This window comes from Oryza brachyantha, chromosome 8, assembly GCF_000231095.2.
Source record: "Oryza brachyantha chromosome 8, ObraRS2, whole genome shotgun sequence".
NCBI classification, from domain to species: domain Eukaryota; kingdom Viridiplantae; phylum Streptophyta; class Magnoliopsida; order Poales; family Poaceae; genus Oryza; species Oryza brachyantha.
The window spans coordinates 18,073,530-18,101,378 of NC_023170.2; the positions used below are offsets into that span (position 1 = coordinate 18,073,530).

The 27,849-nt window shown below is 39.9% G+C and overlaps 5 protein-coding genes and 1 long non-coding RNA gene across 13 annotated transcripts; 1 reads left to right on the forward strand and 5 right to left on the reverse strand.

Annotated features, from left to right (window-relative positions):
- Window positions 1-1,117: 1,117 nt before the first annotated feature.
- LOC102701931 (puromycin-sensitive aminopeptidase) lies at window positions 1,118-9,651 on the reverse strand. 3 transcript variants are annotated; one of them, XM_006659645.3, is made up of 34 exons: window positions 9,506-9,651; window positions 9,195-9,304; window positions 8,828-8,908; window positions 8,645-8,686; window positions 8,409-8,549; window positions 8,100-8,175; window positions 7,815-7,891; window positions 7,253-7,366; window positions 7,070-7,144; window positions 6,790-6,897; window positions 6,480-6,692; window positions 6,313-6,374; window positions 6,057-6,084; window positions 5,898-5,984; window positions 5,759-5,784; window positions 5,415-5,478; window positions 5,265-5,345; window positions 5,110-5,157; window positions 5,000-5,018; window positions 4,845-4,849; window positions 4,696-4,707; window positions 4,563-4,619; window positions 4,255-4,364; window positions 4,102-4,182; window positions 3,706-3,889; window positions 3,254-3,402; window positions 3,037-3,175; window positions 2,811-2,957; window positions 2,396-2,477; window positions 2,136-2,311; window positions 1,911-2,021; window positions 1,721-1,837; window positions 1,563-1,634; window positions 1,118-1,473 (listed from the first exon to the last, which is right to left on the reverse strand). In XM_006659645.3, exons 2-34 carry the CDS (start codon window positions 9,273-9,275, stop codon window positions 1,393-1,395), a joined length of 2,946 nt encoding a protein of 981 aa, XP_006659708.1. In that variant the 5' UTR covers window positions 9,276-9,304; window positions 9,506-9,651; the 3' UTR covers window positions 1,118-1,392. The 3 variants fall into 3 exon arrangements, with proteins under 3 accessions (XP_006659708.1, XP_006659709.1, XP_006659710.1); XM_006659646.3 differs by lacking the exon at window positions 9,195-9,304 and having other exon boundaries at window positions 9,506-9,649; XM_006659647.3 differs by lacking the exons at window positions 9,195-9,304; window positions 9,506-9,651 and adding an exon at window positions 9,150-9,166.
- Window positions 9,652-10,522: 871 nt separating this feature from the next.
- On the reverse strand, window positions 10,523-12,642 carry LOC102702589 (protein DETOXIFICATION 34-like). Its single transcript, XM_006659648.3, has 3 exons — window positions 11,217-12,642; window positions 11,018-11,104; window positions 10,523-10,913 (listed from the first exon to the last, which is right to left on the reverse strand). Exons 1-3 carry the CDS (start codon window positions 12,510-12,512, stop codon window positions 10,839-10,841), a joined length of 1,458 nt encoding a protein of 485 aa, XP_006659711.2. The 5' UTR covers window positions 12,513-12,642; the 3' UTR covers window positions 10,523-10,838.
- A 5,359-nt stretch (window positions 12,643-18,001) lies between these two features.
- LOC121055188 (AT-hook motif nuclear-localized protein 19-like) lies at window positions 18,002-19,240 on the reverse strand. Its single transcript, XM_040527086.1, has one exon. It carries the CDS (start codon window positions 19,085-19,087, stop codon window positions 18,377-18,379), a length of 711 nt encoding a protein of 236 aa, XP_040383020.1. The 5' UTR covers window positions 19,088-19,240; the 3' UTR covers window positions 18,002-18,376.
- A 3,231-nt stretch (window positions 19,241-22,471) lies between these two features.
- On the reverse strand, window positions 22,472-25,098 carry LOC102710326 (bet1-like SNARE 1-1). 6 transcript variants are annotated; one of them, XM_015840713.1, is made up of 5 exons: window positions 24,750-25,098; window positions 24,087-24,231; window positions 23,203-23,272; window positions 23,077-23,136; window positions 22,472-22,992 (listed from the first exon to the last, which is right to left on the reverse strand). In XM_015840713.1, exons 1-5 carry the CDS (start codon window positions 25,015-25,017, stop codon window positions 22,903-22,905), a joined length of 633 nt encoding a protein of 210 aa, XP_015696199.1. In that variant the 5' UTR covers window positions 25,018-25,098; the 3' UTR covers window positions 22,472-22,902. The 6 variants fall into 6 exon arrangements, with proteins under 6 accessions (XP_015696199.1, XP_015696203.1, XP_015696201.1 ...); XM_015840717.2 differs by lacking the exon at window positions 24,750-25,098 and adding an exon at window positions 24,581-24,735 and having other exon boundaries at window positions 22,473-22,992; XM_015840715.1 differs by having other exon boundaries at window positions 22,477-22,992; window positions 23,203-23,256; window positions 24,890-25,096.
- Window positions 25,099-25,395: 297 nt separating this feature from the next.
- Window positions 25,396-26,480, reverse strand: LOC102702873 (LOB domain-containing protein CRL1-like). Its single transcript, XM_006659649.2, has 2 exons — window positions 26,202-26,480; window positions 25,396-25,849 (listed from the first exon to the last, which is right to left on the reverse strand). The coding sequence occupies exons 1-2, from the start codon at window positions 26,478-26,480 to the stop codon at window positions 25,481-25,483; spliced, it is 648 nt and encodes a 215-aa protein (XP_006659712.1). The 3' UTR covers window positions 25,396-25,480.
- On the forward strand, window positions 25,577-27,461 carry LOC121055166. Its single transcript, XR_005812352.1, has 4 exons — window positions 25,577-25,654; window positions 25,730-26,129; window positions 26,214-26,461; window positions 26,854-27,461. It is a non-coding gene; the product is annotated as an uncharacterized LOC121055166 (long non-coding RNA).
- Window positions 27,462-27,849: the final 388 nt, after the last annotated feature.

A 27,849-nucleotide genomic window follows, 5' to 3' on the forward strand; every position in this document is an offset into this window, starting at 1 on the left:
AACATTTTATTTTTACAACAAGTTTCTAAATAAAAGTGGTTCATCTTTTATTTCTAAATTAGATTTTGAATGTACTTCTAACATCTATATCATAAAATTAGATAATCTTTCCATATAATAACAAAGAACAAACCTTTCCCTATTCAACAACTTTATAGCCACACCGTCCACACCCACGCGATATGGACGCGGCCACCATCCAAATAATATCCAATCAAAGTCTAACCGTCACACACACGCAACGCCGGCGGCTGGTCCCCAGCCTACGCAAGAAAATAAGATGCTGCACCCAAACCCATTTCCACAATACGTACGACCAATATAGTACGCAATACAGATTTAATGCCTTTGACGAACCATACGGCACATAATGCTCCCTCCGTTTTATAAGATATAGTATACATTCTATTTCATTAGAATTTTAACCAAAGATTAGTAAAATATATTTTAATGACAAAAATATAATATTATTGAATTCGTATTCAAAGGTATTTTCTTTTATGATTACAATTTTGTAACAGAGTATTTTTTTGGTCTAAAAGTCTTCTAGAAACAAAATACATGAAGTACCAATACACCATGCAGATGGTTATACTTCATAACAACGTTAGGATCATCAGGGAGATCAGGGAACCAACAATCAGGGAGTCTCACTTAAGCTTCATCTCATCTCCACTAAATATAAATGCTGCCACCAGCATCTATCTCCTCTGCCGCTGCCGCTAGAACCAGATGCTCGCACTCAACTGACAGCCCACCTTAAAGCATCATGTTACTGGTACTACGATTATGATCGAACAAATATCAGATACATCACTAATGCCGTGAGTATCGATTTATTAACGTGCAATTGCGCGGACTAACAGTACGACGATCCTAACCCTGGTCACCACTAGTATAACTCATGGCTACTAACACCTCAAGTTACTAGTGTCTTCCAATCCTAGGGCAATAAATAAAAACCAATTGAAGAAGCACTAAGGGTCATTTTTTTATAAGAAAAAACCAAACAACATATTTATTGATGAAAAATAGTTTATAAATAAAACTTTTATATGTATATTCTTGATATCTTAAAAAATAAACTACGATAAAAAAACCCAAAATCAACTCTAAATTTAAAGTTAAATTTTGGCTTATAAGCATGGCCAAAGAAAAGGCTAGGGGTGTAATGCTCCGGTCATTCCAAATCTCAGTTCCAGATAAGTAAAAAGAGTTCGCTTTTGGGTCCGCCATACTAATAAGTAAAAAAGAGTTCTATTCCAGTCTAAAAGCCGCCCTCTATTAGTCACGCCAGATAAACATATTCAGTTGGCTACATTTTATTGGCACCCTGGATGCGATGAAGGGTAGGGCCCACTGACTTGTTCAGAGGATTATTCCAACGGGAGATTAAGCTGCCAGACTCTTCGAAGCTATCTCGTACACATTTTCGGATAGTCCATTGGATGAGACAATCATCTCCAGCTGAGCCTGCACAAGTAAAGAAAATGTTAGACCAAAGCTACGTAATCATCTGGTGTTACAATAAGAACAAGTGATCACAAGAAAGAGAGAGATACCTTAGCAAGAGCTTGTCTGGTCTCGTCATATCGCTTCCACCGAGAGAAAGCTGACACCATGCGGGAGGCCACCTACATTTTCAATCCAGCAAAACCCACAATCAGAGGGTGATAGGCAAACTAGTGTTCACTCATTCGTTTACCACATGAAACAGAACCTGAGGATTTATCTTGTCCAGCTGTAAAACTACTTCACCCAAGAACTTGTAACCAGATCCATCTTTTGCATGGAAATTCACAGGTGACCCACAAAATCCCCCAATTAACGAATACACCTGCAATTTTAGCATTGTTTTCAGTAAGGTCCTGAACTAGACACTAAAAATTTTGAAGGCAAGCATCACATACCTTGTTGGGATTCCTCATGTCAAAGGCAGGATGAGTGAGTAATTTTTGAACGTTTGCAACATTTCCAGGGATGTCTGATGTAGCTTGGAGAGCAAACCACTTGCTTACAACCTGTTGGAGAAGAAAGATAGGTATGAGCTCTGATATAAAAAGAAAATTAGGGTGCTGCTGTGGCATAGATGAATATTTTTGTATAAGGATTAACACAAGCAGCAAGCATCTTACCAAATAGTCATGCTGCCATTTGTCATAGAAGTCTAGAAGGGTATCATCACGAACTTGGCCTGGATTTTGGGACAAAGCAGCTAAGGCAGCAAATTGCTCCGTCATGTTGGTAGCAGACTTGTATTCATTCAATGCAAGTTCAGTGGTGTCCGGTTCATTCAGAGATGCAAGATAAGCTGCAAAAAGAAACCAGAAAATATATTTGAAGCTAGTGTATGGAACAAATTTCCCATATTAAAGTGTTAGTTTGAAAGGCATACCGAGGCATGTATTTTTCAATGCACGGCGAGCCATGCTATCATGCTCAAATGTATAAGCTTCAGAGCTTCTGTTATTTGACACCTAAAATGGATATGAATGTAAGTAAAAAGTAGAATGGCGAACATACAAAAGAAATACCACCCTTTTGAGTATTCTATAGTCAGCAAACGACCACCAAACAAGAATGTAAGTTAGGGATGGGCGCGATTGACCCGTGGCTTACTCTATTTCAACTCAATGAACTAAGTTGACATTAAAATTAAAACTTAGTTCATTTAGTGTTGGACCTGGATTACCCACGGACTGTCTCACGCCCATCCCTAGTGGAACTTATATCGCCTTGAAAAGCAATTAGTACACCAGAACACATTAGCCAGTAGCCACATGTAAAGACAATTGCCTGGTGCCACTTACTGTTGAAAGAAGGTCATCTTTGAGTTGAAGCGCAAGCTCCTTCTTAATAAAGGTACGGACAGCATGAACCGCATCAGGATCTGCAACTGGCATCATATCCATAATCTCCCCTTGACCAGGTAAAGTTATCGCTTTTGCAATGAATTCCTGAAAGAACTCATGTTAGAAATTTTACAGTTGAAATTTGAATCATAACAAATCATAGTAGAATAGGAAAAACAAATACCTTATCCAAGCTTGTGTTGCGTAGGATTGATCTAAGTCCATCAACAAATTTAGGGTTCAGTGCCAGTGTTTTCTGTTGCTGGAAGTCGGCTACAAGACTGAGCATCAGCTTACGTGCCAACACTTGACCAGCCTCCCACCTAAGGATTGAAAGAATTCTCAGATTAAAATATCTCCAACAAAAAAGCAGATGACTTAATCGGGAAACAGAGAATAACCTGTTAAATTCATCTGAATCATTGGCAAGTAGGAAAAATAAGTCACTCTCAGTCAGATCAGAATCAAGACGGACAGGAGCACTGTATCCCCTCAACAAGGAAGGCACGGGTTTCTCAGGTACGTTGTTAAATATGAATTCTTCCTCCTTCTGAAAGATAAAAGGCATGCCTCATTCAGCCATTTTGGAGATCAGACAAGAACAAGAGCAATTTGACGTCATGTGAAATGTAAGTATTACAGGCGTAGTAGCAATTTAATGTCTTTGCATTACCTCAACCATAGGACTAAGGCTCAATTCTTGTAAATATAAAAGCATAGCAAAATGAATTTAGAGCTAAAAATGAAAATCTCACAAGTGACTTAATAGCATAGCGTACAAAGCTCTTAATCAACTTGAGGCCCTGAAGCTGCGTTAAGGAACTTTTTGAAGGAAAATAATCAGGTCTTATACCTTATTAAATTGAAGAACTGTAGTGAAGACTGGCTGGCCGTCACTATTGAGTGTTTGGAGCATTCCATCACTGTAAATGGAAGTTAGGGGCATATCCTTTCCGGTAGAATCAACAAGTCCAACAGCGACAGGAATGAACATTGGCTCTTTAACTGGTTGGCCAGGAGTAGGTGGCACTTCTTGACTAAAATATTTAAAAAAAGGTGGAAGAAATTAGTTGAAATGCTCTACTTCAGAAATTATCTATAAAAGGCAGAAAATGAAGTAGCAAAATATATAAAATCCATAAATTGGTAACAGGAACAAAAATGAAGCAATACAAAAAAGTGATCATAACTTGGATTAACTATTAAGCACTGTTAAAGTAAATCAAAACTTGGTAGTGTGAAAGCTCACCTAAATTTCAGAGAAAATGTCTGAGAACTTGCATCGTATGAAGAGCTCACTTTAACAGTTGGAGTACCTGCCTGAGAGTACCTGTTGCACGGTTGTCTTAAAATCAGATTGTACTTGCAAAATACACATGGTTGAAATATAGATATCTACTACCATTGCAAAAAGTTTGGCAGCTGGGTGTTATTTGCATCACACATGGCTGCATAAAAGTCTTCACAAGTCACAGCTTGCCCATCGTGTCTTTGGAAGTAAAGATCCATGCCCTGTACAGGTGATACATGCTATTAACTAAACCGACTGAGCATAGACCATTTATTCCATTAATTGATGTTCTCATTCTTAGGCTCCTTTTCTTTTGTCAAAAGAGAATGACACAATTGGCTTTCTCGTTGCTTTTATTTTCATATGTTTAATATGCAAAAGAAGACAATATTATCATGGTTTCAACATTTGATTTTTACCTTTCGAAACCCTGAAGCTCCAAACATGGTCTTGTACATTCTAACAACTTCAGCACCCTACAAGTAAATATCCACAGATTACATCCCACTGGGTTTAAGACACAATAAATGAATAAGTGTCAAATCAACGAACCTTTTCATAAACCTGTGATGAAATCCCATAATCAATGGATGAAGTATAAAGCAGCACAAGAAAAATGTCAGAATGTTCCAGGATTTGTATAGACACAAGAATTTCCACAACTTTATTGAAAGCTAATAGGAAAAGAACTGAAAACATACCGTTACTGCCGGATTTTCCCCGTCCAAATCACCACACAAGATTTCATCAGACAAAGTTAGGGGGTTCAACAGGGGATATATCGATTGAAAATAATTGGCCAATAATGTAGTACATCTCATTAGATGCATCATACATCACAGACAGAGCAACTCACCAGTATAAAAATTGTCCATCTGCCAGTAAAAATAGAAGAATTATATACCAGATCTTTATGGCAGTCTAGTCACAAAGTAGTTATAAAAACTGACAATTAAGTATGATCACCTTGATATATGAATGAGGGCGAATAGGATGTGCCATAGGACCAGCATCCTGGATATCAGGGAGGAAAATAATGATTTAAAACAAGAAAAAAATGTATCAGCCATAAAACTATTTGGAATGCAGTAATAGTGAAGGGAAATTTAAAGGGAAAAAACCTGTGGAAATTGATAGGTTCTGAGTTTAGAGACATCAGCTATACGTTTTACTGGGCGGCAACCAAGATCTGACGAGAATTCCTGGGAAGCCAATTTATTAGCAGAGCAGGATAAAACCCAAACACTGGAGTCACATAAAAGTTTGAGTACCTGATCCCGGAATACAGTCAATCCTTCTTTCAGAGTGAGCTGGAACCAATCACGGCAAGTCACTCTGCAACAAGATATTCGTTAGGATATACTTCTTCCTAGCTAGTCCAAACTAGTACCAATAATGACTAATCTCATGATACAAAGGATGGTTGAACGAATGTGTTCTTTTGGAAGATTCAAAAGTAGCTGAAGCTTATGATCCATACAAACTATATAACTAATGAAAAAAACATGAGTAAAGATGCAATTGGCAATAAATTAACTAAACACATCATATTTTAGAAGTTGAAATATATAATCATTAGATGTAACCAGTATGGTGAAGTTGTTAAGATGGTTACCTATTACCAGTCCAGTTGTGGAAATACTGCAAAAATAAAATAAATAAGTACAAATAAGTTGATATCAACTATACAACTAAACCTACAAAAGAAATCATGATCAGAATGTATAGCATTTCTAAGTTCTGACAATGTATACCTCATGTCCAATGACACCTAAAATGGCCGCATAATCACCATCAGTGGCAGTCTCTGGTGATGCCAGCACAAGTCGAGATTGAAATATCTGTTCATTGATATAACAAAAATCAGCACTCCTTCCTGTTTAAGTATTTCGTAACCACATCTAGATTCTTACATTTAAGCTCTTGTTTTCCATTGCTCCCCTGCAAAACAACACAAATGTTTATTTATTAATACGAGTGTTGTTTCAGAGTTATAGTAGGTTTGATCTGCTATTAAACAATGCAGGTGATTCAGTAAGAACAATCTGTGGTAGAAAAATAAATACCACTAGAAGAACAGCAGTATCAACAAAACAAAAACAAATGGTCCTACGTCTTGGAGACTGAACAAAATCACAGCATGTCGATGTAATAAGAGAAAAGGCTTACATATTGAAATCTGGAACAACAACAATATTGAACAAATCAAGATCATACTCAAGGCCAAAAACCTGGCACAAATCCAAAGATAGAATTGCATTAGTAACTGATTACTGATTATGTTAATGATTTGATAAAGATTGCAGGAAAACACATGAAAATGAACCAGGACCAACCTCCTCATCCCACTTCATAGCTGCTTTAAGAGAATACATAGCATGCGCTGTTTTTGCTAAATCTTGACCAGGAGTCCAAATTCTAAGTGTTACTTTTCGGCCAGAACATGTAGTAAATGAGTCCTCCCGGCACTCCAACTGGCCAGCAACTAAAGCAAATAAGTAGCTTGGTTTCTTGAAGGGGTCTTCCCACAATGCATAATGCTTGCCACCCTACATTGACAGAGATGTATATTGTTAGACACGGTATTCACTGTTCAGTGATTATCACTTTGTTAGTTCTGACAATTGATATACAAAAATACTTTACCTCAAGATCACCCTGCTCGATAAGATTCCCATTGGACAACAATACTGGATATAATGTTTTATCAGCTTCAATACGACAAGTATACTTTACCATAACATCTGGACGATCCTGTAACAGTATTTACCATTTCCAAACATAAGTCCTTTCATGATATTTGTTAGGCATGTTTTGTACAAGTAGATAACACATGAACACTTAGGTTTCAATACATGCTGCCCCACATTCATAAACCATAACATCATGGTAGTCTAGAGCATAGCTACCAAAGGGGAAGAGATACCTGAAAGTAGGTGATTTTCCGGAATCCTTCTGCTTCACACTGGGTGCAAAAGTTACCAGTTGACTTGTAAAGTCCCTGTAGATTTACAAACAATTAAAAACAAGATATCACAGCTTGCACTTTAATCTCAACTAAATTCCTATATAGTGATGTGCTTCCTTCAAGAATCAAATCAGTATATACCTCCAACGATGTATTCAGTTGAGGATATATTTCTGTAACAATTTCCAAGTTGAATTTACCACCAGGTGGTTTTGAAACTGTCAAATGGCGTGAATCAACCGTATACTCTTCACTCTAGAATTCAGTATATAAAAGAAAGTCAGAAAGATAAATAAATCATAACATTCAAGAGTGAGAGTCTGACAAACATTTTTTCAGAACATACTTATCAAATGCAGCTGGGTTACTGTAAGTAAACAGGTTTGCAAGTTGACCTCAGCAGGAAAACAAGCTAGTATCATCCTATCTACTTATCTAGGGTGAGTGGATATGTACAGAACAAAGTGGCATGCGATCTGAATACCAAAAATAATATATTGTTTTCTATAATATATATAAACCAGGAAAATAACAGTGTTCATTTGAAGCATAGTTAGGAATATAAACCTAAATACTGATTTTTATAGGAGTTCACAGTCACTGTAGTCAGTCACACTTATCCGTAATAAACCTCCATCTCTGACCATGACAAACAGATCCTACACAACAAAGGAAAATTTAACATGGAAGTAAAAGTTACCACCTTAATGTCCTTGCCATTGATTTTGATTGATACCAGCTTCAGATCACACCCGTGAAGAGTAAGTGGAGAGGAGGTGCCTGATACATTTAAAAAGGTTTAGTAAGGAAGTACAGAGCTTCATTTTAAGCACAACAAGCTAAGAAACGAAATTGAGAAATAAACAAATAGTCAAATACACAACAGATATCTGAAGCCATGTAAATGTGAAACCAAATGGTAATTCCAACAAAGTATAAATGCAAGTTCTCTCTAATTCAAATGCATATATGAAAAGATGGATCTTACCTTCAGTTCCTGGAGATACAGCTATCTTAGATGTAACTATTGTCTTGTTTTCGCCAAGTTGAAATTGCAAATCAACCTGCGCAAAATTAGGTTCCAGCAAGAAGTCAGGAGGGTAATAAAGACAATAAATATAAAGGAGATCATTATGTTCATTAAATGCCAAGATTGCAGTACGGGCTAGCATATGTATCTAGTTAAGTTACAAATTGTAAACAGCTAGAAAGCCTGCAAACAGAATGCAGGCTATATTGCAATACGGCCAGGATTGAAAGTTTTGGATGATTGCAAACACAAAAGGTATGTAGTTACCACATCAAACAAGTAATCAGGTCTTTGGTAATCTTTCAAGAATATCTCCTTTGGAAGATCCATCGCTGGTTCTTCAGTTGCAGGAGGCGGCGGCTCAGTCGCAACAGAACAAGTTGTCCTCTTGCTGGAAAGCCTTGCACTCTGGAATATGGAAATTTGTTTGATTAGGATATGCTTTGGTGAAGTAAATGTATGACATTAATGAAGAATAGTAACATAAGCGAGATGGTACGGACATATAACGACAAGGAAGGCGTGGGTCTTGTCCAATGCGAGACCTACAAGAATACAAATTAGAATGCATAAGCAACAGCGGCGGCGGCATGCAACAAAAGCTATATAAGTGCACGGGAGCGGTGGAATGAGAATATGAGATGAAGGCTGCCGTTATCATCTGAGAGCAACAGGGATCCACCCACCTCCTTTCTTGAATTACGGTAGCTACAGCAATTCTTGGCTTGGGAACTCCTAGTTGATGATGGCAATGGCAGGCGTTGATACTGGCATAAACACAGAACGAGGAAAGAAATAGTGAGGAGAAACACAATAGTGATATAATCACTCAGTCCGCCTATATGTGTTGACGCATTGACATATATATATAAACCTTATGCTAGTACAAACAACAGTCCAACATACAGGAGAGTCCCCAGCGGTTACCAAAACTGGCAATCTAATGTATGAATCTAATATAAAGAAATTGCAGAGGGAATGTGAGGTGTGTGGTTAAGTCGACCGGACCTAGCAATTTTTAGGAAGGGGGAAGGAGAGGGGTAGCGGAATCACATGGGTGGAGGAGAAGACGCCCAGAAATCCGGTGTTAAGCAAACCGCATCCTTGGCAGGGGCTAATCAAACGGCGAGCCATTCCGAAATCCTAAGAGAGCGCAAGCAGCCCTATGACAAGAAGAGACGAAGCAAGCAAACCCTAGCATCAGGAGCATCATCATCATCATCGTCTCGCAGAGCAACAAAAATCATCGGTTCAAATCAAACGCAACGCCATGGAACGTGCTTATGAGAATAGAGAAGCGGTGGATTGATCGATCCCTAGACAAGAAGAAGGAGGAAGAGAAGGGGCAGGGGCGTGGGCGTTACCTCGCCGCGATCTGTTCGCCGGAGAAGCCGCCGGAATCAACCCAGCTCGAGGGGATAAGTAGCAGATTGGAGGAGGGAGGAGGGAGGAGGACGAGGGTGTTATATAAGTAAATATAAAGATTTGCAAGGGGTTTTATTGAAAAGTACTTTATTTCTTATCTTTATAGGTTGAGTGGTTTGGTCGAGGCTTTGCTATATACGCTTGAGGCAGAGCATTTCTATAAAATTGATCCCTAAAATTAAATTTTAAGTATTATGCTAAGAAAGAATATGTATGGGGCAGAGCATTTCTTTTAAATTGATCCCTAAAACTAAATTTTGAGTATTATGCTAGGAAAAAATATATCTCTCACAGGTTACCAAATGTATTATTAATTTTTACATATGTCTAAAGCTAGCTCTTGTATATCCTAAATTTGGAAGAAAAATATGTGTCCTTAATATGATTTATTAAATTTTAGATTTCTATTGAATGAGTGCATAATTTGTATGCCCATTTTTTATGAACCTAATACAAAAGTTTTAAATGTAAAATATTAACATCTGCTCTGAGAGAGATCGTCGACCAAAAATATCTTCCTCCCTATTTAATTCTCACTGTCTTTTTCCTTTTTTTCCGATGAAAATAAAGAAAACGGAATCCGTTTCGAGATGATAAATACTAGTAGAATTTCGACAATTTCGAGATGATTTATTTGTGGTGAGCTGGATTTGTTGGTGAAACGTAGGGACAACAGGAGCCTGGTCCCGGAAACAAGCACTGCACCGCAGTCATTAATACCAATCAGAAGAAGAAAATTACTGCCTCAGTAGTATGACTAATTCCTTCATCTTAATAACTCATTCAGATCATTGTCATCTTAATTTCGCTTCTGCACTCTCATCTCCTACCCATACAGATGCAGATGCAGTGCCTGTGCGTCTACAAGCACATTTCAAACTGCTTCTCTTCGCCACAACTTTTTTTTTTAAGAAGTGCCACAACATTTTACCATCCATCCATGAAAATCAAGGTTTCGTTCATTTCCATATGAAAGAAACATCATGCAAGCTTCGTATCAATTAGGGAACTTGTAATTGATTTCATTGTAGTATAAATACATATACGGGGTAACGGGTAAAGCAAGCAATCAAGCATCATTGTGAGCTCTTAACTGCTGCATCTAATGCTGGGAATAGAACAGCAAGGGAAGACCACGACGTGACGTCCAATAGAATTATGAGCCCAGCAGGTATGAGCAAGAGTACAAAAGGCGTGTACAAGCTAACAAAAAGAGATGGGGGAAAGCTGCTGGTACATATCAGAATAGTAAGAAAATCCCGGTCTTGTTAATTAATTCTCCTGCAAGAGAGGTTTGGTCTCATCGGCGCCTCCCCACTTGTGCACACGACTTGAAGCTTGCGCAGCCTGAAAACATTGGTCAATATATATTATGTTCTGTTACCGCTACGTTTTGTTGGCATCTATCAATGGATAGATTAGAGTAGAGTAGAGTGGAGTGGAGTAATTACCTCAGCCTTCCAGTCTGTTCTCCAGACAACAATCAACAGAATGAGAGTCTGAAGGCCGATTCCACAGAGCATGCCACCCCAAATCCCCTGCAAATTAAGAATTCAAGCAAGTTAATAATAATAATAATAATACGGTATTTGATTGATTTAGAACGAAGGAACTAGCTAGCTAGTAGGAAGGAAGGATGTAGCTATTTACCCCAGCTCCGAGGTTGAACTTGTAACCGAGAAGGTAGCCGAGGGGGAGGCCGAAGATGTAGTAGCAGGCGAGGTTGATGTAGGCGACGAGGCCCTGCCATCCGCCGCCGATGGCCACCCCGGACAGCACCGGCTGCACGCTGTTCATTACCATGGTGAGCCCCAGCAGGCCGGCGATCTTGGACACGGCGCGCCGGAGGTCGAGGTCGTCGGTGTATATCAGCGCGAACTTGTCCCTGAAGGCCAGCACCAGGGCCATGCACACGACGCCGATGAGCAGCGACTCCACCACCACCACCACCACCGCGTGCATGGCCGCCCTCGCCCTCCCTGACCCGAGCTCGTTCGACACGCGCACGCTGATGGCCGCGTTCATCCCGATGAAGATCATCGCCTCCCACCCGTTGAAGTTCATGCACACGCCCAGCGAGTCCACCGCGATCTGCGCGTCCTCCAGGTCCCCCGTCATCACCGTGATGAGCCCCAGGTACCATATCTCCAGGCACAGCATCACCGCCGACTCCACCGACAGCCGCAGGAACGCCCCCAGCTCGCGGAACGCCGCCGTCGACCACCCGCGCCACCCGTCCTTGCACCACCCGATGATGTACGCCGCCTGCGCCAGCGCCACGCCCCACTGCGTCACGTTGTACGCCGCGGCCGCCCCCGGGAGCCCCCACCCCAGCGCCGTCACCAGCACGTACGTCAGGGCCACGTGGAAGGCCACTCCCGCCACGCCGATCCAGGCCAGCACCGCCACCTTGCTCTGCGCCTGGAGGAACTTGCCGGTGGGGAAGTTGACGGCGAAGGAGAAGGCGGCCGGCAGGATGTAGAGGGTGAAGCGTGCGGCGGAGCGCGCCACCAGCGGGTCCTGCCCGAGGAGGAGGAGGATGGGCTCGGCGAGGAGGTAGACGGGCACCATGAGGAGCGCGGCGCCGAAGAGGATGATCCAGGAGCGCTGGAGGTAGACGCCGAGCATGGCCACCTGGCCTGCGCCGAAGGCCTGGCCACAGAGCGTCTCGAGGGCGCTGCCCATGCCGAGGAGGAAGCCGAAGGCGAAGGAGTTGAAGACGGAGAGGGCGATGGAGGCGGCGGCGAGGGGGAGGTTGCCGAGGTGGCCGATGAACATGGTGGTGATGGAGCTGATGGAGTAGGAGGCGAGCGTGCTGATGGCGATGGGCGTGCCGATGGCCCAGAGGCGCTTGGTCTCGTCCCAGAACATGGAGGCCACCTCGCGGGGAGAGCTCACGGCGGGCGCATCGTCCTGCGGCGGCGACACAGAACGGAAACCCCCCATGCTGCCTGTGCCTGTGCTTGTGTGATCGACGGAGGAAGAAGAGGAAGATCCTCTTATTTATTTCTTTCCTACTACTAGTCTACTACCTTTTGGGTTGGGTTTGGGTTGGCTCGGGGCAGTTAGGTAGCAGCTACCCACCCGCGGCTCCTCCTCGTCACCCCCTTTACATATGCATGCCCAGCTACTTTTTATCCACAAACTCGATCTCAAACATAACTATAATTTATAAATAAAATATATTATATTATAACTTGACATGTAACTATAAAAAAAATATATTAGCTATTAGCTATTACCACGGTACTGTTTTTCCTCCGTAAACAGAAAGAGTTCCCAAATCATGTTCTAGATTGTCCAGGTGCTTGTTATGCTATCGGCTAGCATGAAGGTGAATCGGAAGGTTTGGAAACAACCCGCAACACTGGCTAGATCAGCGTGGCAATATTATTTGGATATACTAAACACAATGGTCTGCCAAAACTTTAGTCACGTAAATAAGTTTTTGTAAGAATTTCGTCTTAAAATTAATAATTAAAAAAGTTTAAATAATTAAAAAGATTGCAAATGCAACCACCAAAACATTAAAAGAAAAGTAATCTAGCAATTCTAGACCTATTTACGTTACGCAACAAATTGAAGGAACGTGGTGAAGAATCACAGCTAGCCAAACCAATTAATATCATCATTGTTGTAATAATTTTAGAATCAATCGAAAGTGAAATCGTTCAACATGGCTTAGTTTGTGCTAAATCGTATATAAATATTTATGTTTTGAGACCGATACAGGGTCCAATAATAGGTGTCCGTACAACTCCGGTGGAGCTGTCAGTGGTGAGTCTGTACGAGAACGAGAAGAGGAGAGGAGAGCGTGCAAGGTAGTTGGGGTGTGTGGTGCAAACTGCTACCACGTCTTCACGTTTCCTCCCCACAACCCACACAATCTATCTATTCTTTGGGCCTATTTGAGTTTGACAATCTCCATTTTCAGTGATTCATTTCGACTCCCTCAACGAACAATCTTATTTCATCCCTATCCCTCCACCTTATAACTACGCTTTCAATCAATTATGAAAGCAGATGAGTTTAACATCGTCAGCGGTTTTAATGGAGTATAACTCTGTTTCTTATTAATACATACATGATGTTTGTTTTGACTAATTATCCAATTTCTGTTAAAATATATATATATATATGTTTAAATATATCTTTAGCTAATGTTGAAATATATGTCCACAAATCATGAACGTCACACGTTGAAAACAAAAATGAGTACTACTGTTTATTTGAAGGACGCCAAAAAAAAATGTGTTCGCTGTGAGACACCACGTACACGGATATAAATTGTCTCTAGGATACTTAAAAAATATATAATTAGCTGATGACACTCTTAATATTATTTTATCGTTTCAAAGTTAGATTGGGGGAGATATTTTTACCCAGTGATACTAGACGCATGATCCGAAACTCGAACGGGTCTTCGCCTATGCTCTGAATTGTCTGCCCGCGACCGCGAGTCCAATCTCGGACAGGCTTTAGGCATCCCTCCCCTAAAAGCCAACGAGCAACCCAGCAAACACTGTTTTGTTTTATAGTTATGTCTAAATTTATTAATTGATAAATATATATAATATATATAGACTTATTATTATCTATATGAATCTAGGCAATGTTATAAAGTCAGGAGGGAGTAATTCATAACATTTGCTTTTAACATAGGTGAGCTAGCTGCTTCCATGCTGATGACCCAAACCTGAAAAGTACGAACTGACTTAAAGCACAAACATGAAGGAAAGGTATAATTCTAAACATCTTGAATCGGATTCTCTCTTATCAGAGGGCTTGAGAGTGAAATGTGTGGGACGACCAATTAAAGAAGACCACTATGGAGGTGAGGGGATTTTAAGGCCAATTTTTACATATACAAGTATAAACTCCACCTACCAGACTTGACAGTGCTAAAACTGGGTAAGGGTTTAGCAGTACCAAAATATTAATAGATCGAGATGTACTCTCTCTGCTGTAATTATGTATTGCTCAATGGATCCATATTCACGTAGGATATATGAATTGCTCCTCTACTGGGGTTTGGGTGCGGAATCTCTGACATTTGTCGAAATGGAGCCATTTTATGTATTTATACTGATGTGGGGGCAATAATCAGTTAAACACCGTCGTATTTGCTGATTTTAGCTTGGAATTCGAAGAAGAAAATAGGGAAAAAAAACTCAAATTGCTGATATGTGAAGCCCACCATATATACATAAGCAAAACCGGATAAAAATAGAATGAATATTGCTATAGGACCTTATTTGAAGGGTTTATATGAGTTATGGGTATACATTTTTGATTTTGGTTAATAGATTATTGATAGACTCAACGTTAAGCTGAGAAACCTCCGTTGAACTTATTATTATTTTTGGATCGGGACATTATCTTGGGCCTCTTCCGGAGGCTTTGTCCTAGGCCTTCTCTGAAAGAATCGAGGAAGGCTTGTATTCTTCCCAGTGGACCGGGCCTCACCTCATGCATTACATGATCTTTGCATAAAAAGTCTCACCATGCTCCTTTTGAATTTATCGTGCCACTACAGACATCTTTTTGTCGTCGTCACCCCTATCTTTCCACTTACTTATGTTAAAATCTAAATTTTTAATCTTAAATTTAGAGTTGATGTTAAATTTTCACTAACGTTTATTTTTTAGTCTAGGCTTTTAAATCGTTAAGAATGCGTACACAATAATTTTATTCATATATTATTTTTCGTTTGCAAATATGCATTTGTACTTTTTACATTAAACTGGCAAGGTGGCTAACAAATGTATCTTAATGTAAGTAGAGTTGATGTATGTCATATCTACGTACGGTAAGGTAATATTGTTCGGACCGGCCGGAGAAATTATATGAAACCAAACCTTTTGGACAAAAAAAAAATGAACTGCTTGCTATAACAATATTTGTATTCGGAAGGAGGCCTTTGTGTGTGGGGATGTATGAATATACGGAAAATGCTTTGCATCGAATACCAGAAAAACATTGAGTGGCATGCGGAGGGAGGTTACACACACAAGTATATATATGCAACGCTAACTCAAGCTATTATGTGAAAGAAATTAGTAAAAACGATTCAGATATGAACAATGCCATAGAGTAGTGAATACTTTAAAAAATTATAGGCTTAAAAAGGAGAAAAGTGAAAGGAGAAAAATCTTTCTGCGCCCTCAAAAGCTAGCCTATAAAGTAGGAGACTCTACCACTTTAAGTTGGCTCAACTCCTTCTAAACAACCAACGTGACTGCTATAAATTAAATCTTGTCCTAATAATTATAGTTTACATGTGTGCGGGTCATGATATGTACAATATTACATGTATTTTTGCTCATGTATCAGAGTGAAAACTAAACTATACTACAAAGGAGAATTAACCTCCTTAATTTATCCGTATATATTCTGTGATTTTTTATGTGTGCAGGCCAACTAGTGATTCGCTCATCTAATTAAGAAGAACCCCATCTAATTAATTTATTTGGGCCTGTTCGGATTTAGGAACTTTTTTTTTGCTTTGTCACATCAAATGTTTAGACGTTAATTAGGAGTATTAAATATAAACTGATAACAAACTAATTACATAAATAAAGACTATTTCATTAGACAAATTTTTAAGCCTAATTAATCTACGATTAGCAAATATTTACTGTAGCATCATATTCGCTAATCATGGACTAATTAGGCTCAATAGATTCGTTTCGCGAAATAGTGCAGAGTATGGGGTAAGTTTTATTAATAGTCTATATTTAATATTTCTAATTAGTGTCCAAACATTCGATGTGATAGGACTTAAAAAAAAAGTTTAGAGTATCCAAACAGGCACTAAATTTAATATTAGCTAAGGAGAAAGCAACTCCATGTATTGATTAGGATCGATCTGCACATGTCAAGATCGATCAGTGCATATACATGCATGCATTCACGAGAAAACGGCTAGCTAGCTAGAACAATGCCACTGAGTTAAAATGCCGACCAAGCAAGATATTCTTTCATGCATGTTATCCAAGGAGATTTAATTGTTTACAAATTTGCTACTCCCAGAAACCTCAAAGGTAGCCGTCGGAGGATATATACATTTTGACGAGAGCACAAGTTCGTAATCTAAGAATTATTCCTATTATCAAAATATTATTAATGCTCTGCCTATGTGTGCAAACAATATTCAAACTGAACTTTGTGTAAGTTATGCTGTCACGCATTATTTGCAATTAAGCTATTGATTTTACTACAGTTATTCCCTATAGTCACAAATATTACAATAATTTTTTAAAATATATTAGCAAAATTTTCATATTATAAAAGTACCTTTCAAGATAAATCTGTATACATTATTTTTACATATTCAAGCTAAGAATTTTAAACTTTATTTAAAGTCAGTTTTAAAATTTTGATAAAAAAATTGTAGTATGTGGACCACCATCAGCTAATACCTTTTTCATCATAAACATAAATTCAAAGAGATTATTGGTTGCTAATAGGTGGCTGGCATGATCTGAAAAGGTTACCATGCATGCTTTTATGGCATATAGGGTGCCGCACAAAATTTTCCCCTGGAGATTATAATCCATTTCCCTATTTTCAATTCTCTATGTACTCCTACATAGCTTGTGACAGTAGCGGACGATACAATAAAAGTAAAGATGTGACGGAGATATTAGATAAATACATATAAATACAACACAAAACATATCATATTTATATCACAGTTGCATAATAAAAATCAAACACAGTCAATAAATTGAGGAAAAACATCCTAGATAGTAAATCTCATTTGAAAAGGAAGCAATAATCTTTGTACACATATGTAATTCATCGAACATTAAAACATTAACGGTAACCCTATAAATTTACAAAAAAAAATAGTTGATTTATGAAACATGATTAATAGTTAAGTAATTGGTAATCTTTAAAAATTTTGATGAGTATGTGAGAAGACATATACCACTAATAATTAAATCACTAAGCATGCCTAGATTCTATAGGAGAAGCATGTCCATGTTCTTTACGAGGATTGAGCAAACTTTTTTCTGAGTGCACATGGCTTGAAAATTGAGTCATTCATGGTTCATCCTATTGTGCAAAACGGTTTTTATTATATCCTAACCGAGAAGACTCTTTTAACGTATGTTATTGTTACTGATATAAGCATTGGTAATTTTATAAGATGATATATGAGATAAAATATGCTTATGTTTTAATTATTTTTAAGGCCAAACTAGTAAGCATCAAAAGTTTTGAAATTATCAATAACAGGAGGGGTAAACAAAACGGCCTGTAGCCGGGCTGGCCGACCCTGGCTTGCTATGTATATAAATTAATGAATTCATCTAATAATTTGAAAACAAAGTAGGCAAAACTTAACACATATCTACGCATGCATGTGTACGCCAAAATTAACCTATTTTCAATCAACACAGTTTAAAAATAATCAGCAGGGGATACATAGTACATGAAAGAAATCAGAGAGAATGCACACGCTGGAGACATTCATAACTAATCTATTTACCATTCATATCTGAAGTGAAGTGAAGTGAAGTAAACCAAACACTCAACACACTCACTCGATGAAAGTTTAAGATGCTGCTACTACACAAACACAATATATATATATGCATGTGAGATCGAAATATATGATTGAGTACAACAAGCTAGCACGCACTTGAACCGCGCGCTTTAATTTGATTTTTACCTGTATAAATATGTAGCTTCCGATCGATGATATACGCATATCGATCGATTCATGCATTGGCTGATCGAACATGCTCCATATATTTGTTATTGGCAATGGTAGCAACGAACTCGATCGATCTGATCTTCATCTAGTAGGAGGGAGGGCGCCATGCACCGAGCCCCTCGCTGAACATCGTCATCGTCGGCTCGCCGGCCATGAGCGGCGGCGCCATTGTCATCGTCTGTCCTCCTGCACCCCGGCCGCCACCTGGAGCCTGAGATAACTCCTCCTCCTCCTGCTCCTCCAGCGGCAGCCTCTCGTAGGTGGCGTTCGCGAAGGTCGACGCGATCACCATGACCGGCCCGGCCGCGGTCAGCGTGCCCACCACGCTGCCGCCCACCACCTGCCCCTGCCCGCCCGCCAGGTACACCGTCAGCCCCGTGGAGCCTGGCGGCGCCGGCCCCGGCAGGAACGTGCCTGTCAGCGACAGGATCTCGAACCGCCCACGGAGCGCCACCACGGCGCCGGGCGCGGCCGGCTGGCGCAGCGCCACGTCGGTCACGGTGCCGGCCCCGCTGAGCACGCACACGCCGCGCTGCCGCCGGCGGGCGAAGTGCGCGATGGACTCCGCGACGTCGGCGCCGCCGGCCACCTCCATGACGTGGCTGCGCAGCGCGTTCGGGCTGTCCCGCGTCACGAAGATGGGCGGCTTAGGCTTGTTCTTGGACCCCGGCGGCCGCCCGCGGGGGCGCCGGTTGCCGGTCACCACCGCGCCTTCCTTGGGCTCGCCGTCGGCGCCTGCCCCGTTCAGCTCGCGGTCGTCGTCGTCGGCGCCGCTGGGCTCCTTGTTGGACGCCATGTCGTGACTGGTGGCGCCGTTGTTGCCGAGGCCCAGGGATGGATCGGCGGCTGTCACCGGCAGGCTGAGCCGCCCCTCGTCCCACCACCGGCTCGCCAGCTTCTAGCTACCTAGCTAGGGTTAACTCCTTCTTCTTCTTGGCCTCCGATGGATGGATCCCTTGAATTAATTGATGATTAGGATATTAGCTTTGAGCTATAGCCGCCGCCATAGCTATCGATCTGCCTGCCTGCAGCTACTTCTTGCTCACTGCATCATATGTATTTGATTGATTAGCTAGCTGAATTATTTTTTTCCCTGAAAGATCTATCTATCTATTGAAAGATCGATGCAGACAGTGCAGTCGATTGATCGAGCACCTTGTCAACTATGATCTGCGCGGGCGGAGAAATTAAGATGAAATTCGAGTATGTGAATATGTATGGTATCATTTGGATGCAAGAAAAATGGGGAACAATCACGCATGAAATTAATTAATTAAGCTGTACCTTGCGTTTCAGTCGGGGGATTATTGGTATGATATGATGGAGTATGTAGCAGCAAGATGATTTGAAGGCCTCGACCACTATATATCAGCTGCAGCTGCAGCTGCCTGCAGGGTCTCAACAAGCAAGCTCGCTCTTGCTCGATCGATTTCCTCTTGAGTGATCGATTGATTTTGCTGCTCCGATCCGATCCGCTTTAATTTTTCATCTGGTATATAATTTGTATGGTTGCTAGGGATTGCGCTGCTTGCTATATATGGGGGGATCGGAGAAGACTAAGGGCCAGTTTAGGGAGCTTCTCCCAGCTGCAGCTTTTTTCAGAAGCTGCCCCAAACGGTCCACAGCTTCTGAGAATATGTAGTTACAGATTCTAGAAAATAAACTAAGAATACAGAATCTGGAGAAGCTGGGTTTATGAGCTTTTCCAGATTCTCAGAAGCTGGCTACCAAACAGTTGCTTTTTAGAATCTAAAACTCTCCAAACAGGCCCTAACTCTTATTGGAGCAGTGAACTAGCTAGTAATTAATTAGGAGTGTTTTGGGGCACTTAATTGTTATATTCCAAGTTGTGTTGGTGTACATGGAATATATATGTGTGCAAGCATGACATATAAAATAAGGTGAAAAGTTGGGAGGAAAGAGTAGTGTCAAAAGACTATGCTGCACACCCTTTGAAGTTTATTACTATATATTACGCCATAGCTGTAGAACCTTGGACATATACATATGCATGGTTTTACCTATTGTTTTCTTTGTATTGTATTGTATTGTATTGTATCTGCACTTGCTATAGATAATTAAATTAATCTACAGGCACGGGCGAAGTGTTACTCTCTGCTCTCGTAATGCATGTATATATAATACTTAATTATATCAATATCTTTAATTTTGTAGTATATGGCTGTTCATATAGTTTTGTATGTATATATGCAGTTACAAATTAACCACCAACCCTCATTCTAGCTAGACTTTCTTCGCTTTTATATGGGATATAATTTAATTCTAGCTGTGTTTATCCAAAAGAACCATGTCTCCAATTAGGGAGTCCTCTACTGTGTTAATCTTAGGCCTATTGGGTTTATACTTTAATCGATTTGACTCTTTTGTTTTCTTTTTGTAGATAATAATTAAGCAACTCTTAAGCCACACAAGTTTAAGAGCAGATTAGTCTCACAAGTACTCCAATCCATAAAAGACAAGAAATCTAATTAAATATATAGTGGAAGTGCAACGTAGTACTTTCTTCGATTTTTTTCGATTTTTTTAGTTGATGCAGTTGACTTTTAGTTTTACATTTGACTTTTCGTCTTATTTAAAATTTATCCAAATATATAAAATTATAAATCATATTTAAAGTTACTTTAGTAATAAATTAAATCATAACGAAATGATCCATAATTATATAATTTTCTACAAAGGATTAAGAGTAGATCCAAAAATTAATGGCATCAATTAAAAAAATGGAGGAAGTAGCTTGTTAACAAACTCGTTAAAAAATAAAACTAGCTGCTATATGCTTCTTTTAGTTTAGGGCTAATTTCTGCTTTACAAACTTGCTTGCACTGGTATAGAAAATATTTGTGCAAGTGACCGCAGGTAACCCTCTTTACTTTACACATGCATGTGTGGCAGCTATTAAGTGAGAACACCCATACTAGTTTTGACATGAAAATAGATGTAATACTACTTTGCAATATAGTACATGTCATAAATTCTCGACGAAACTTGATCTGAATCAAAACACAACAATGCTTATTGCTGGGACGCATTTAATTAATTAAGTTGATGCACGGCAGTGGCATGATCACCAAAAACGACGATGTTACGCGCGCATGTATGCATTTATGTATTCAGGAAAAAAAACCAAACATAATATTTGTAAATAAAAAATAATTTAGGATAAAACTTTTATATACATGTTCTTATCCATCTGAAAGTTAAGGTGAAAAATAAAATACGATTAAAAAACTATAAAATATAATGTCAATTTCAGTTTAAAAATTTAAGTATAAGCAGAAGCGAAAATGGTGAGCGCTAGCATGGAGGACTGGCAGTGGCAGGTGGTGTGGAAATTTTTTTAATTTTTAAACATTTTTAATAATAATTTTATGACTAAACCTCGGAGAAAAATATTTTCACCATATGAACTTTTTGGGCACGTCACCAATATTGACGGGGCCATCTGAGCCAATTCAATTCACCAATGTGTATGACTCTTGTCAGGGCCATCTGAGCCAATTCAATTTCGAGAAAGTGACCGAATTGCATGTGAATATATATGATGAGCTAATGAGTTAATCTAATCATTTCCACTGTCCCATAAGAACATTTAATTTCTGCGTCTCAAACAAGACCTAGCTATAAAATAGACTCAACTCTTGGACATTAGATTAAAAAAAGGTAAATATTCCATGCATATGCATAGCACTGTATCTAGACTCTAGGCTGTGATGAACCCAACAAATTAAACACCTACTACAAAGCTACAAGACGATGGATTGAGCAATAAACATATAGGCAATGGCCATGCAAAGCTCCTAATGATGCGTGAAAGGAGATTAAAGATGTGTTTTTAATGACAGCTCCCACTAATATAAAAGGGCACAGATTCCTGTAGTCCCCCTCATAATGTAATGGTGGTCCGGGGCTCAACTTGCTTCTTCATCACCTAATTTCTTAATAAATAATTTATAATTACTACTAGAGGTCGCTTAGCTTAAGATAAGCTACCTTCACCGGTTGGAATTCAGAGGTAGGTAGGCGTGTAGCACACAGTTAACTCACAGCTGCAATTTGGCCGTGTTTGGGGGCCTAACAAACAGTAAAAACTTGGCAGGGACACAGTTTCATGTAACGTCAAGTCGCAATAGCAGCAGGAAGAACAAAGCAACACAACTCTTCAGGGATACAATCGGCAGGACAGAGTCGCCATTTGACATTTGCAGCAGCCACTTGCGTCAGTCCATCTGACTTACAGACAGACAAATCCCAGCAAAACAACAATGCATCACATGGAGTGAAGCGAATTCCTTCCAATTGCTGCTTTGCGCATAACGAATGGCAGAAATGGGCATCAGTGCAGCAGCACCAACAAGGGCATATATCATAAAACTCGTAACCCATCTTTTGCCGTCACAAAGTTTTACAACAGTTCTCACCACCCCATTCAGAAAACGTCCAGCTCATCTTACAATCCACAGTTTGAGATAAACCCTCAAATGTTCGCTCATCAAGTGCACAAAACTTCATAACTATTCAGGCACACATGCTCAGCCATATACTTTACGGGCAGGCAAGAAGAAAAATGGAAGGCAGAGTCAGGTAATTTGTCTACTTGGTTAGGTAGTATATAAGGAAGAAGATAACAATGAAAGAAGTCACCATGGTAGCCATTCTGCGACTTGCTTTAGTCTCAAAAACCTGAAGTGAAAAAGGCAACCGTGAGAATAACCAAACAGTTAAGGAGCAACCTGTGTGCAGATAGAAAACCCTTAAGCTCATTACCATCTTAAACTTGACCACCGTTCCAGAAAGAAATCCCCTGGAAGCATCCATATCATTACCCTAAATAGCAAGAAATGCATCAGAGTTCAGCGCTAAGGGAAATAGCATCTTGCAGGATATTAGTACCATTCTGTCCAGCATTCGGTTGTGATTCTCCACTTCATGTATGTCGCCTGTCAACTGAAGAGACAACCGACTTTCACAAACCACATCAAAGGTACAGTGAATTTAGTAGGGCTAGAAGCACCAGATTACATTGTGATCTAGCACGCAAAATCTTCAGGAGTGAACGATATACAAAACTGAAAAAAAGAGCAGCACCGCCACCGTTTACTTTGGTATTTACATCAACCCACATGCAGCAAGCAACACACTAAATTACTAATAACAGTATAACACATCACCTAGTAAATTTTGCAGTGAACTTTGCGGCATGTTTCTCATGAGAAATATTCGCGGTGAATAAAGGACTATGTGTTGGGACTGGAATAATTTTATCGTTCAACATCTGACTTTTATTTGTCTTTATCTAGCTGTTTCCGTAATGCTAGTTTGGATCTGGAATGTTTTAATGTCACTCTTATGTGTACTTATAGGCTTCTTCAATGCATGAATTGTGATCATTTCCCTCTAAAAAGGGTATGCGAGTAAGACAATCTGGAAACATAAATACACAAGAAAATGACCAATTCTTGCTGTTTCTTTTCTGAGAGAAAAGGCAGGAACTCTTGCGGTGTTCCTGTACAAAGATACGTATTCATCATGTGTAGTTAGGACAGAAGGGTTATGAGCCATCAACAATTGGCAATCAAGTAGTTTATCTTTGTACGAGCTTTCATCCTTGGTGCACCATTGCTGCATAACCACAATGTGATCTGATCAGACCGAACTATTTATGATACTATTAGGCCTTTGCAAAAGCACGGGTGTTTTATGTTTCCAGGGTTGTATTGCACGTAGGTCAATGTGTGAAACGAGAAATGAAGTAGAGTAGAGCATGTGATACGTACTCTTTTGAGAACGCTGACCCTGTCATGCAGACTGTCCATAGCTTGGTCATTCTGACGCTCATGAATTTGAGAAGAGTAAGCTGAGGTTGTGATTGCACCCTCCTCAATACCATCAAATAAAGCAGTTCTGTGGCTGCGAAAGTCCCTGCAAACAGCAGCCGAATGAATATGGAGGACATGAACAGCTGAAGTATGCTGCACTTTTGTTGGATCAGAAATTATTTCCATTGATTGAAGAGAAGTAGCAGAGTGGAATTTGATTATTTTGGTTTCATATGTGTTGTAGAGACGCTATAAGATGCTAATGAATCTGATTATCTGAATATATATATATATATATATCTTATAATATGAAATGGGGAGAGATAGTACATTTATAGTTGAAAAATGTTATGAATCTTGACATGTTAAATGAAAAGAAAAGAAGGTGGTAATTTATTTAGTATGTGTGGGAAAACAGCAAAGAGGCATGGCATTGAAATTGGAGGAAATACATGGGAGGAAGGAGGGGAGGTAGGGGGTCAATTGGTGAATAAATCTGATCTGACCCAGCGGATACATTTGGATCTATTACTACTTGATGCCCAGACCACTAGAAAGGGATAGTATAGAGATGGAAGGCAGACTGGAATTCCTGTAGGGATGAGAAGCAGAAACACTGACTGAGGCGGAGCGGAGAGATCTGCGAAGACGACGACGGAGAAGAAGATCCGATGGAGACCGGAGGAGGACGGCCCAATATCAATAATCCAGTGGCAGGCACACCACATACTGTACTACCTACAAGAAGGAAGGAACCTAACCACCCCATGTTATTAGCCTGGGCTGGGGGATGATATCTTTGGCTGGCCCAAAGGTGTTGTGTTCGTCCGTCCACCGCAAGGACGGCGGCGGCGGCTTCTTCTTCGCACCTCGGGATGCCCATGCCCATGCCTGCAAGCAAGGTAACCTCCCTCCGGACACCACCCGACTATCTTTTAGTTTTATCCATCTATCTATGCTCTACCTAAAACAACAACCTGGAGTAATGCCATGCCCGCCACCTGCTCGACGATATGTCACGCTCTCGCTCTCCTAAGCTTTGCTCGCGTTTTTCAGTCGCTTTTATTTCCAATTATCATCTTTTTTTTTAATTCAATGTTGCCACGTCCAGCCTTGCTTTTCATAGATTTTACTATAATATTGCACAAACCAGGCGACATAGTTTTCACTAACTACAAAACTACACGTCCACACAATTATGTATTCTCAACATCACGACAACTGCATCATCACTCTGCTTTATTTTTGCAATTCAATCTTCATCCTATAAGAATTTTAAGTTATTGTTACCAAAACTGTTCCAACTTGTTCAAGTAACTACCATTCTACCACATGAATGATGCATCACCATCTCATGCCTGGTTCAGATAGGCAAAGGCTACTGAATGGAGGTCCTCCGTGCCGTCATACTCATTCCCTTGCACACTGCACCAAGGGTTGCTGTTGCTGTACTCACTCATGCATAACTCTGCTTCAAAGCCTTGTGAATATTCACCTGACACAGGAGCCAACTGCTCATTTGCAAAGTATGATTCCTTCTCGTTCTTTACTGAAGAATTACTAGCCATTGCTGGGTTCACAAATAGTTGCTCATCTTGCAGCAAATTTGTAAACATATTTCCGCAGCTATCTTTTCGAGGGCTTGAGATCGAATAACCATCTCCGTACCCTTCTGTTGCCTGAGCTTTCAGAGATTCAAGTTGTGCTTGCAGACTCACTACCTGTGAAAATTTTAACATGGAACACCACTGTCAGTGTTGTCACCTATTCCCTTACAGTGTATGGCAAGACAATATTTCAATACAGAGAACCATCCAAAGAACTAAGACGCCTACATATATAAGGGGACAGACAGAAAGATATCCATGATAGCACTACTACTCCCATGGAGGAATTTCGTCATAAACTGTTTTTTCTTGTGATGCTTCAAGGGCCTTTTATGATCATACAGATTTATTAACTAGGGCAGCCCGTGAGCGTTGAGTTCTCGGCACTCGTCGGGTGAGCTTTTTCCCTTTCGACAAAGAATGTGAACATTGTAATGTACCAAGTAGTAATGAAGAACTTGCTGACCTGCTGTTGCAGAGAGAAGATGTGTGAGACGCAGCCATATATTGGATCACGGAGCCTGGCCTGTGCCTCATATGACATGGTGACTGCGGCCTCGCAGCGGTCACTAACAGGGAGATGCATAAGGAGCTTTGAGGCATTACTTGCCCCAAATACCTTATGGATGGCGGCAAAGTGTGCAGCACCTTGCTCATGGCAGAAGTATGGCGCGAAGACACACCCCTTGACACACTTCCTGCGTAGGAACTTGCACGCGCCACATGGTGAGCCAAGTCCTGTCATCCTTGTTCTTCTTGATTCTGCTGTTAGTCTTATTCTTGCTCCTTGCTGCTTATGATATGGATATTCAGTTCATCATTCTCTGCTATTTATAAAGATAACCCACCACTGTGATTGCCAAAGTCTATCGAATAATTAATTCATCTTGGTCTCCCTAGTGGATTACAAGTTTCATTATTTTAAGCACAGTTGTCGTACTCCTTTCATTCTTATGTCCAACTCTATATACTCATTCAAATTCTTTCCGTAATGTTTTTAATTAACAATTGCATAGCACTGTAGTACATATATCATTGATGGTTGAGCACATATGTAATTGTTAAACTTTCATATCATTCATTCAATCTATTTGCAAATACTGTCCATTTTTTTACAGGTCCGTAATGAAACAGCACATGTCTACATCGCCAGATATAATGTTCACAAAATAGGCCAAACCGAACTATTTGCTGCACGCCTGTACCCATATCAAAATGCAAGAGGGGTATGTTGAGCTCAGTGTTTATGAGATAAGGAACATGATTAGGTTAGAAAATGGCTTCCTGGTTCGTATCAACCTTATGTGCATCCTACGTAACTAAACAGGTAGACATCTGAATATGGCCATTTTCCTTTCTTGGTTTCCTTGGAACTATCATAGTAGTAACAGCAATCGGTTTGTTTAGTGTTTCTATCATGAATCACAACCCTGCTAATTTTGTATATTTAGGCAAATATATTTTCCGTTATATTTAAAATTGGCGTATTTCCTCCATCAGAATGTTAATTCAAAAATCGGCAGATTACAAGCTTAAGGTTAAGCCGGTCAAGTCATAAAACAAGATTAACCTAATGAAGTAACATGCTTGCATCAAGTTGCTACTTTACAGATACTCGTATGCCATGACAATATACAAATGAAAAGGAGTTTAGTCATTACCTGCCACACCAATGACGTGTATTTAGCTTTAAGTAGCTTTCTTTTCTTCACAACTAAATTTTGCTGTAGACCCAACAAAACACAATTAATGGTTCTCTGCTACTACTTGTGCCATTGTTTTCTTAGCTGGTTCTTATTGTTTTTTATTGGGAAATGTTTTGGAAGGAAAGCTGGCTTCTATTATTACGTAAAACCAGTGGTTATTCCAGTCACCTATATATTCATAATAACTTACTTTAAAAAGGTTTCTTGTTCCCCAAAGGGAATTAATAAATAGAGTTTTTGGATCAATAATCACCTGATGAGTTAAATGTTCTCAGCCACTAATTAACAGCTTGTGTACAGCTCAGAAATCCGTATCCTTCTTTGATAGTCGATCATTGTTTCAGGATTGGCCTACAGGGTCCATAAGGGCAACCTTATTTTGTTTGGTCTGCTTAAAGTTAGTACTTC

Bases quoted from the DNA above. Each gene is read 5' to 3' on its own strand.
- LOC102701931 (XM_006659645.3), bottom strand. From the start codon at position 9,275: ATGGCTCGCCGTTTGATTAGCCCCTGCCAAGGATGCGGTTTGCTTAAC. The intron at 6,898-7,069 runs GTATCTCTTCCC...ATACTGTTACAG, and splicing joins GGAAAATCACCTACTTTCAG to GATCGTCCAGATGTTATGGT. The intron at 5,346-5,414 runs GTACTCAAACTT...TTGGCTTCCCAG, and splicing joins TGACTGTATTCCGGGATCAG to GAATTCTCGTCAGATCTTGG.
- LOC102710326 (XM_015840713.1), bottom strand. From the start codon at position 25,017: ATGGGCATGGGCATCCCGAGGTGCGAAGAAGAAGCCGCCGCCGCCGTC. The intron at 23,273-24,086 runs GTACGTATCACA...GGTTTGTGAAAG, and splicing joins GGGTCAGCGTTCTCAAAAGA to TCGGTTGTCTCTTCAGTTGA. The intron at 22,993-23,076 runs GTAATGAGCTTA...TTTTCACTTCAG, and splicing joins CGGTGGTCAAGTTTAAGATG to GTTTTTGAGACTAAAGCAAG.
- LOC102702873 (XM_006659649.2), bottom strand. From the start codon at position 26,480: ATGACAGGACTTGGCTCACCATGTGGCGCGTGCAAGTTCCTACGCAGG. The intron at 25,850-26,201 runs GTCAGCAAGTTC...AAATTTTCACAG, and splicing joins TCTTCTCTCTGCAACAGCAG to GTAGTGAGTCTGCAAGCACA.
- LOC121055188 (XM_040527086.1), bottom strand. From the start codon at position 19,087: ATGGCGTCCAACAAGGAGCCCAGCGGCGCCGACGACGACGACCGCGAG.
- LOC102702589 (XM_006659648.3), bottom strand. From the start codon at position 12,512: ATGGGGGGTTTCCGTTCTGTGTCGCCGCCGCAGGACGATGCGCCCGCC. The intron at 11,105-11,216 runs GTAAATAGCTAC...CTTAATTTGCAG, and splicing joins AGTTCAACCTCGGAGCTGGG to GGGATTTGGGGTGGCATGCT. The intron at 10,914-11,017 runs GTAATTACTCCA...CAATGTTTTCAG, and splicing joins GAACAGACTGGAAGGCTGAG to GCTGCGCAAGCTTCAAGTCG.